Source organism: Conger conger, chromosome 5, assembly GCF_963514075.1.
Source record: "Conger conger chromosome 5, fConCon1.1, whole genome shotgun sequence".
NCBI classification, from domain to species: Eukaryota; Metazoa; Chordata; class Actinopteri; order Anguilliformes; family Congridae; genus Conger; species Conger conger.
The window spans coordinates 6,171,309-6,181,308 of NC_083764.1; the positions used below are offsets into that span (position 1 = coordinate 6,171,309).

Below are 10,000 nucleotides of genomic sequence, written 5' to 3' on the forward strand. Positions count from 1 at the left end.
TGTGTGTGTGTAGTGTATAATGTGTATGATGTATCTCTCCTCAGGACGTGACCAAGGCCCTGTGTGTATAATAAGTGTGTGTGAGTGTGAGTGTAGTGTGTGTGTATAGTGTATAATGTGTATGATGTCTAATGTGTATGATGTATCTCTCCTCAGGACGTGACCCAGGCCCTGTGTGTATAATAAGTGTGTGTGATTGTGAGTGTATAGTGTATGTGTATAGTGTATAATGTGTATGACGTATAATGTGTATGATGTATCTCTCCTCAGGACGTGACCCAGGCCCTGTGTGTATAATGAGTGAGTGTGAGTGTATAGCGTGTGTGTGTGAGTGTATAGTGTATGTGTATAGTGTATAATGTGTATGATGTATAATGTGTATGATGTATCTCTCCTCAGGATGTGACCCAGGCCCTGGAGCAGCTGAAGGCCACTCTGCAGTCCCTCTCTGCGGGGCTGCGCAGGCTGGGTGACCGGGCCCAGCCGGAGAGAGAGGTCTCCGCTCTGCAGCAGGGGTACGAGGAGGCCCTGCGCCTCGCCAAGGAGAAACAGGGCCGCCTGGAGGGCCTGCTGTCCCTCTGGCAGAAGTAAGACCCCCCCCCCTCCCCCAAAACACCCCCAAATAATCCTGATTTTCATAAAAGAGCGTTCAGTGTGAAATCAGTTCTGCCAGAGTGCTTTCAGCTCTAACGGAGTACAGCGGGATGCTGGTAGTGGCATATTAACAGTGTTGAATGGAGTTGGTTTTGTACTGAGCAGTGTGTTTTGGCGTGTTTTTACACTTTTAGGGGAACGCATGTGAATGCGTGACAGAGAATAACGGGGGAAATGCAGGGAGAGTGAGGGAGGGAGAGAGTGAGGGGAAGAAAGAGAGGAAAAGAGAGGGAGAGAAGAGAGGGGGAGAGGGATAGAGAGTGAGTGAGAGAGGGAGCGTGAGAGACAGGGAGAGAGTGAAAGAGAGAAGCTGACATTAGCACATTTAGATGCTTGCCCTGTTGAGAGCGAGAGAGATAGAGAGAGGGAGCCAGTGCAGCAGGGGCCGCAGGTCTCTCTCTCCCGCGGTCGGGATGAAGTGGTAGATTAGGAGCAGCGCTGAGTGCTGTTGAGAGATAGGACCGGCCCTATTGTGTTTGCCCCCACCCCTCAAAACCACAACCCCCCCACCCCCCCCCCCCCACCCCCCGCCACCACCCCCACCGCGGCTCGTCGCCTAGCGCCCGATACGCGTGGATACGAAGTGCCCTCTTCAGCTCGGCCCCGTATCAGGCTTAACTACGTCACCGTCCTCTTCCTCGATCTTCCTCCTGCGGAAAGCGGTCCGTCCGCCGTGTGTGTGTTCCGGGTGCGATAACCGCAAATCTATCCGCTCTGCAGACTCTGAGTGAAATTGGCCGTCGTGTGCAAGACGGCTCTTAATAACATTTTTTATTATTAGTATGTTTTTTTTTTTTTTCAATGACATATCTGTGTGCTGAGTGCTGCGTCTGCTCTGTGCGGAGGCCGGTCTCTGTAGATGCCGCGAGTGATTGCCGTGTAATAAGCCCCCCGGAGATGTGTCAGAGAGAGGACGTGTAGGTTTAATTGTGTGGCGTTTTTCCCCACTGAAAGAGCGTGTCTCCTGTGCGCTTTAGATATGAGAAGGAGCGCTCGGCGTTCCAGGCCTGGATGGAGCGCTGTGAGTCCGCGTGCTGCTCAGAGCCCCAGCACCTCTCCGCTGATAAAGCCAAGCTGCAGGCCGAGCTGCAGGCTGTCAAGGTAACGGAAAAATGCATTTTTAACGTTTATTTTTTAAATTAAAATCCAAGTTGAAGAGTAGGTTTTTTTTGGGCATGTGTTTTTTTTTTTCTTCAAAATTCAAAGTCTAAGTGTTGGAGAACTTAAAGGGTTAAAAAATACAGACATTGACGGTCTTTTCCCAATCTGGATCTGATATCTTTCAATGTACATAATTACACGACGCGTCTTAGTTATTTCTATATTTTTTTAAAAACCTGATTCAACTGATTAACTAATCATGGTCTGAAGTCAAGACCTTGATAAGTAGAAACAGGTATGTTAGTGTTGGGCTAAAACACAGACCTACACTCTCATTGGCCCTTCTCAGATAACATTGGACACCCTGATTTAGAGCAATGCTAAGCAGTGGAACCTCCTGTTACCAGCTAGTCTGGAGAGTGGGAGAAACACAGCGGAGCTTTCTATCTGTGTTATATAGAGTATCTGTGATTTTTCCCCGCTCTGTTTAGGAACTGCAGTCTGAGGTGGCGTCCCATGAGTCCATGTACCAGGGCCTGGTCGGCCTGGGCACCTCCCTGCACCCCACGGCCCCTGAGGGGACGGTGAGGGAGCTCCAGGAGGACCTCCAGGGACTGGAGAAGAGGTGGAGGGTGCAGACTCAGGCCATCCCTCAGAGGTGGGTCTGACGGACGGGAGAGCCGCCTCCTGGTGCTCGTCACATAACCAGTGTGCTTACGGTGTGCATCCCACAGCATCGTTCCTGCTGCTCGCAGTGTTTACTGTGGTCGAAGTCCTGCATTTGATTGGTGGTTGTATGGTTCTGGTGACGTTTGATTGGTGGTTGTGTGGTTCTGGTGATGTTTGGTTGGTGCTTGTGTGGTCTTTGATAATTGATTGGTGGTTGTATGGTTTTGGTCATGTTTGATTGGCGCTTGTATGGTTCTGCTGATGTCTGATTGGTGGTTATGTGGTTCGGCCGATATCTGATTGGTGGTTATATGGTCCTGATGACGTCCGATTGGTTCCTCTGCCCGTCTCTCAGGGTGGAGAAGCTGCAGGCCCACATATCTCAGGTGGAGAGGTTTGACGAGGCCCTGCTGCAGGTGTCTCAGTGGAGTCAGGACTTCCTGGACGAGCTGCAGGCCAACTCCCACGTGGACATCACTGACCTGCAGGCGGCCGAAGCCCACGTAAAGGTACGGTCTCGTCCATCATCATCGACTTCACGCAAATTAGTCTTCTGTACGCGTTCGCCCACTGCTATTTATATATTGAATGTTTCACTGTTTATTGTGAATGTCACGTAACTTCTCAAATTGAAGCCCCCGTGTGTTTAAGCCGTACTGGTTGGTTGGTAAATAGAAATAGAAACGCTCATGAAGGTTTTGAACGTTCTACTGTTGCTCAACGTAGCCAGTGGTCGTTGTCCTTAGCAGAAAAGTATAAACGGACGTCGCTGGTCGCACTGACGTTCTGCTGGACTATAAATTGGCTTTTATTCTGCCAGGTGTCAGGAGGTTGTTATTATCATTTGGGTAAAATACTCCCAAAAGTGGGGGGTTGAGATTGATGCCTCTGGCCTCCTCTAAGGAGGTTGTTATTGTTGTGTGTAAAGTAATAAAAAGTGGGTTGAGTTCGAGACCTGTCTCAGGAGGTTATTATTGTCCTGCGGGTTGAGTTTGAGGCCTGACTCTGGAGGGTATTATTGTCCTGCGGGTTGAGTTTGAGGCCTGACTCTGGAGGGTATTATTGTCCTGCGGGTTGAGTTTGAGGCCTGACTCTGGAGGGTATTATTGTTCTGCGTGTTGAGTCCCTGCCCTCCTCTCAGGAGGTTATTATCGTCCTGTGTAAAACACTAAGAGGCGGAGGGTTGAGTTTGAGTCCCTGGCCTCTCTGGAGGTTATTATCGTCCTGTGTAAAACACTAAGAGGCGGAGGGTTGAGTTTGAGTCCCTGGCCTCTCTGGAGGTTATTATCGTCCTGTGTAAAACACTAAGAGGCGGAGGGTTGAGTCTGAGTCCCTGGCCTCTCAGGAGGTTATTATTGTCCTGTGTAAAACACAAAGAGGGTTGGGTGTGACTCCCTCTGTCTCCCTCAGGAGCGCTCGGCGCTGCTCCAGACCCAGGCGGGGGCCCAGGAGAGCCTCCAGCGCCGGGCGGACGCCCTCTGCGCCTCCTGCGGGCCGGGGGACCTCCAGCTCCTGCAGGGCCGGCGGGAGGACTGCCTGCAGCCCTTCCTGGAGGCGCGCCGTCTCTCCGAGCGCCGGTGCGAGTGCCTGGAGCGCCTGGCGGCGTTCCTGCGGACGCGGGCCGTCGCCCGCTCCGTGCTCCGGGGCCTGCGGCAGTCCGTGGAAGGGTCCGGGAGCTGGGACAAGGGCCGGGCGGAGTCGCTGCGGCGCGAGCTGGAGGCCGTCGTGCCCGACATCGGCCGGCTGGAGACGCTCGCCGTGGGGCTGGACGCCGGCCTCAGCAAGGCGCACCTCCACCTGTGCGAGGGCGGGCCCGAGGGCCGCACCTCCTGCCGGGCGCTGGCCGACGCGCTGGCCTCCTCCCTGGAGGAGGTGCAGAACCTCCTGGGCACCCGGCAGAGCGAGGCGGAGGCGCTGGGCGCCCTCTGGACCTCCTTCCGGCAGCGGAAGGAGCAGCTGCTCCGCGGCGTGGAGGACGTGGAGGAGAGGGCCTCTGAGCAGGGCCTGAGGGAGCCCAGCCTGGCCGCGCTGCAGCAGAGGTACCTGGGACACCTACACCCCCACCAGCCCCTCCTCACACTGCACACATGCACCTGGGACACCTGCGCCCCCACCAGCCCCTCCTCACACTGCACACACACACCTGGGGCATGGGCGAGGGGGACCTCCAGCCCCTCCTCACACTGTACACACGCACCTGGGACACCTACACCCCCACCAGCCCCTCCTCACACTGTACACACGCACCTGGGACACCTGCACCCCCACCAGCCCCTCCTCACACTGTACACACGCACCTGGGACACCTGCACCCCCACCAGCCCCTCCTCACACTGTACACACGCACCTGGGACACCTACACCCCCACCAGCCCCTCCTCACACTGTACACACGCACCTGGGACACCTGCACCCCCACCAGCCCCTCCTCACACTGTACACACGCACCTGGGGCATGGGCGAGGGGGACTATGTCTGCTTCTGGGATTCGTACACAGTAAAATGGTCTGTGTTTCATCAGCCGCTTACAGAGAACATATGATTCCTATTGGAGTGGAACACTGGACAATTCACTGCGTACAAGCTTCTGCTTGGAAGCATTTCATTGGTGCAGTTACAACTTCTTTTGCTGGTGACATGTAGGAGTTTCTTCACAAACTCATGAATGACTATGACTACTCCCAACTCCTGCTACTACTACTACAGTACTAATAATTATATTAATAATGTTTAATAATGCATGTATGTGATGTAATGTAATAGTCCCGCCCTCTCCTGTGTCCTTCAGGCTGCGGTTCTTTGGGCAGCTGGAGGATGAGCTCAGCTCCTTCCAGCACGAGGAGCAGTGGTTGCGGGACCGGGGCACCCAGCTGGCCCAGCGCGACAGCGAGCTGGCGGGCGAGGCTCTGCGCGAGATCGCCATGGTAGCGTCCTCCTGGGAGGACACCAAGAAGCTCATCGCCGACAGGTGAGGGGGCTGTCGCCCCGGAAACCGGTCACCCCGGAAACCTATGCCGTCGTGCGTTTGATTCTGCTGGGTTTGTCGCTGGGGAAGCGAGGAGAATGACTCAATGAATGAGTAACAAGCAAGATGGCTGCTGGGTGGCTCACCTTGTGAAGGCACTGTGGATCTGGTGAACGGTCTGTGGCTTAGTGTTGCTGAGGCCTTCAGCCCTGCAAGGCGGCATTACCATCCCCGCTAACATCCCTGCTCGCCGCTAGCATTGGTGTTAGCATCGGCACTAGCATTGCTGCTAGTTCTGCTGCCAATATTGCTGCTAGCATCAATGCTAATGTTCTTGCGAGCATCGCCGCTAGCATTGGTAGTAGCATCGGCACTAGCATTGCTGCTAGTTCTGCTGCCAATATTGCTGCTAGCATTAATGCTAATGTTGTTGCTAGCATCGCCGCTAGCATTGGTATTAGCATCGGCTCTAGCATTGCCGCTAGCATCACCCAAGGAGGGAGTGCTTCAGCCAGCTCAGGATAACATCATGTCATTCTGTCGAGGGTTGATGGGAGCCAATCGGAGTGGAGGCAGCCTGGAGGTCAAAGGGCAAAAGAGGCACTCTTTCTTTCTTTTAGGAGGGGAAAAAAACTGGATTTCTATGTGAATTACTGAGTCAGGCAAAGGAATAAAGTGTGCTTTAAAACTACAAAGCCATCTTTCATTTAGTGTATCGCTCTATAGCATTGTTGAGAAGTCTTTAGTCGAGAAACATTATCACAAGACTAGACCATAAACTGAACAATTACATATTTACATGAAATGAAGAGTGAGTGCATCTTTGGAAGGCTTCTTTCTTCTCGTACGTATTTAAATATTCAAATACCGCTTTGAAGTGCTAATATTAACAAAGCAAAGCTTGTGAGTATTCCAAATAATTTATTAATGCGACAACGTCTTGACAAAAGCACACGTTACACGGCGTTTGAAACGTAGTTAGCGCAGTCGGGTCATGTAATTCTAATGTGTAGCCCGCGGTGATGTGAAAAGCAGTCTGTAGAAATGGAACAGAAGGCTGGTTGCCTGGAGACCTCTGTTTCTGTAATGAGTCTATGCCCTGTTCTGCACGTGCGTGCTCAGATCTTTTCCGCGTCTAATCAGCCAGGGCTTTTACAATTTCGACGTGACCGTCGCGATTGTCCGCGTCGGAATTTCACGCCTTGCGCTCAACGTTTAATTTGGGCCGTTCCCCACGGCCTAGTATAAAGTGATGCTGGAGGAACGTGAGTCTGCTCCGTCTCTCTCTCTCCCTCCCTCACTCTCTCTCCCTCTTCCTCACTCTCTCTCCCTCTTCCTCTCTTCCTCTCTCTCCCTCTCTCTCCTTCCCTCTCCCTCTCTCTCTTTCTCCCTCCCTCTCTCCCTCTTCTCTTCCTCTCTCTCCTTCACTCTTCCTCCCTTTCTCTCTATGTTGCTCCCTCCCTCCATCTCCCTCTCGCTCCCTCCCACTCTCCCCTTCTGTCTCTCTCCCCTTTTCTCTCTGTCTCTCTCTCTCTCCCTCCATCCGGGCCTGTCTTATACCTCCCAGGGTGTGAGAAAAATGAGAATGTCTGGTAGTGAGGAAATTGCTCTACTTGGTCAACTTGACATGCGATGGCCCATTTAGTTACTTAGAAATAAATTCATTCGTTGTTGTGTTTGCTCCCTGCCTCGTCCACATAAATCCCTCTTCCATTTAAGAAAAACACCCCCTGAACTCTTTATCCAATGTTACGAGATTTGAGACACAATATACATCTGTTCAACCCCCGAGGGAAGGAACGCAGAGCACTCCCTGAGAGAATAGACAAGAATAACAGAGAGACAATAGGCGAGAAGCTGGAAGAGAATAGATGAATTAATTTCATTAACAATGGTTACCAGAAGAACACGAATGAGGTCGGTTGGCTTATAACATGAAGATTGAGGATTTGATTCCCCGGTTGAACCCTGAACGGTACATCAATTGTACCCTTTATCATTTTAGATTAGTATTCTATGGTACAAATATGACCCAGTGGGGGAACGTTGTACCTTAGAGAACGGAAACTGGCCCCTAATGTACCCCTTTTTCAGACAGTGCACAGACTTCCACTGGGGAGCGGGTGAAGGGGGGGGGGGAGGGAGGTGCTGGGTACCATGGTTTTGGGAGCCGGGCGGCACGGTAACGGGATGTTATTTTTCCGTTGCCGTTATGGAGCCGGTGCTTTTCGTTGGTGGTAACCAGCCAGCGTTTCACCGTTGGCGGGTTTACGGGTCTGTGCTCCTCCCGGTTTTGTGTGCGGGACGGCGCAGTGACGTGTGTTTCGGTTGCAGTCAGGAGCAGAGCGCCACGCTGGTGGAGCTGATGAGGGAGTATCAGAGCCTGAGGTCCAGTGTGCACGCCGTGGTGGACGGGGCGGAGAGCGTCGCCGAAATCAAGTCCCCGCTCAAGGGCCAGGAGGACATCCGGAGACTGCTGTCCAGGGTGAGAACCCGAATCCACACCCCGTACCCGTCTGTGATCCGCATACCAGAGACTCCACACCCCGTACCCGTCTGTGATCTACATACCAGAGACTACACACCCTGTACCCGTCTGTGATCCACATACCAGACACTACACACCCTGTACCCGTCTGTGATCCACATACCAGGGACTCCACACCCTGTACCCGTCTGTGATCTACATACCAGAGACTACACACCCTGTACCCGTCTGTGATCCACATACCAGAGACTACACACCCTGTACCCGTCTGTAATCCACATACCAGAGACTACACACCCTGTACCCATCTGTGATCCAAACACTGCGGCCTCCACCTGCCATACCCATCCCAGAAGTCCTACCAAGTGCCTCTTTCACCCATGATCTCCGCCAGCTGATTTCAGTTCCTAGTTCTACCTCCTGGCTGAGGAATTTAGCTAATGAGCAAATACGAGAAGAAATACTGGGGCGGACTTTTACTTTCTGAACCTGGATTTTCTATGCCCCTCCGTGATCCTAATATCACCACTTCCACTCCCCATGCCAATCAGTGACCGAAATATCACAGCTTTCGTTGCCAGCCTCGGGACTTTTCATTTCATTTCACCTGTCCTCGTGGTTGCCAGGGTTTGTTGATTGTTGTGTTCTAGGAAAGTCTAAGTACAATACTTAAGATTTTTTTTGTGTTCTCGGTAGTATTAGCAAAGTACTATATGGTGGCTGTAGAAAACTACAAGTCACTGGCCTGCACGTCCTGAGTTGGACGGTTTCTCACACTGCCCCCTGGTGGCAGAGGGCTGCAATAACACCGTTATTAAGATTCTGCGTGTTGTGATGTCATCACCAGCACGAGGCAGCCAAGCTGGAGATGGTGGGGGGGCAGGAGCAGCTGGACCAGTTCACCAGTAAGGGAAAGCACCTGCTGAACGAGCTGAAGAAGGTTCCGGACTGCGAGACCCAGCTGGTCAGGAAGGACATGGACGCCATCGTAGACCAGTGGCTTGACGTGAGTTTGGCTTTGTTCGTTTACAGTAGTCGGTTCAAAACAGGGCTGTCCAACCCTGTCCCTGCAGATCTACTGTCCTGTTGGTTTTCATTTCAACCCTAGTTTGGGACACTACTCATAAGCTGCTCAAGGAGATCTCTAGCTCCTGAATGAGGTGAGCTCTGTTAGGGTTGGAATGAAAACCTACGGAATGGTAGATCTCCAGGAGCAGGGTTGGGCAGCCCTTCTCTAGCTGTGGAATGAGATGAGCTTTGTTAGGGTTGGAGTGAAAACCTACAGGATGATAGATCTCCAGCAGAAGGGTTGGGAAGCCCAGGTCCAATACATTTATGCTTTAACATTAACATTCTCAAAAAATTCAGAAGGTTTGTGTCCACATAGTGTCTCCTTAAGAACTGGTTAGTGCTTGTTCATAAAGATATCCAGCAAGTATTCTGTCTATTTTTGAGTGCCTAGAATGTCCAACCAAACATGTTAGTTGGGTTTATATTTGATAAATGTGTTTGCTTCTTCATGATAATTCAGTTCCAGATAGATGTATTGTCGTTTATGTTAAATGGTCATAGCAAGGAAAGATATTGGGAATTTTTTAGAGGTAGGCTCTTGGAGTCCTTGAGTATTTTCAGCACGTCTTGTGGAAACAGAACACGTCTATTCCTAGAAGACTTGCCGTTAGTTTGACAGAGAGCAATCGCAGCACACCGTGTTCCCTTCTAGTGGATGCATTTAATGAAGATGGATGCATCAAAGAGAATAACTTTTCATCTCTGAATTACCTGCAGATTGTTTTCAGAAATAATGAACAAAGTATTTTTTCATTTCAAGGTATTATCGACTTTAGTGTTCTCGTCCTCTTTGAGAGTCAGTTCTTTTCTCTCCGGTACGTTTGCTGTGATGAACAGAAAAAGTTTGAATTTGTGGGCTAATGTTTCACCTTGTTGAGCTACAGGAAAGGTGTGGGTGGCTAATGCTAACCTTCATCTGGTTGAGATACAGGAAAGGTGTAGGTGGCTAATGCTAAGATTCACCTTGTTGAGATACAGGAAAGGTGTGCTTGGCTAAAGCTAACCTACACCTTGTTGAGATATAGGAAATGTGTGGGTGGCTAATGCTAATAT

At 51.4% G+C, this 10,000-nt stretch overlaps 1 protein-coding gene across 1 annotated transcript in view; it reads left to right on the forward strand.

Annotated features, from left to right (window-relative positions):
• The window catches only part of LOC133127991 (nesprin-1-like), a 207,698-nt gene that overhangs the window by 55,224 nt on the left and 142,474 nt on the right, over positions 1–10,000 (forward strand). The window contains exons 34-41 of the mRNA XM_061241165.1: positions 400–587; positions 1,632–1,755; positions 2,247–2,413; positions 2,780–2,933; positions 3,835–4,463; positions 5,212–5,391; positions 7,723–7,873; positions 8,724–8,882. Of these exons, the coding sequence (XP_061097149.1) occupies positions 400–587; positions 1,632–1,755; positions 2,247–2,413; positions 2,780–2,933; positions 3,835–4,463; positions 5,212–5,391; positions 7,723–7,873; positions 8,724–8,882 (1,752 nt within the window). The remainder of the gene's footprint in view (positions 1–399; positions 588–1,631; positions 1,756–2,246; positions 2,414–2,779; positions 2,934–3,834; positions 4,464–5,211; positions 5,392–7,722; positions 7,874–8,723; positions 8,883–10,000) is intronic.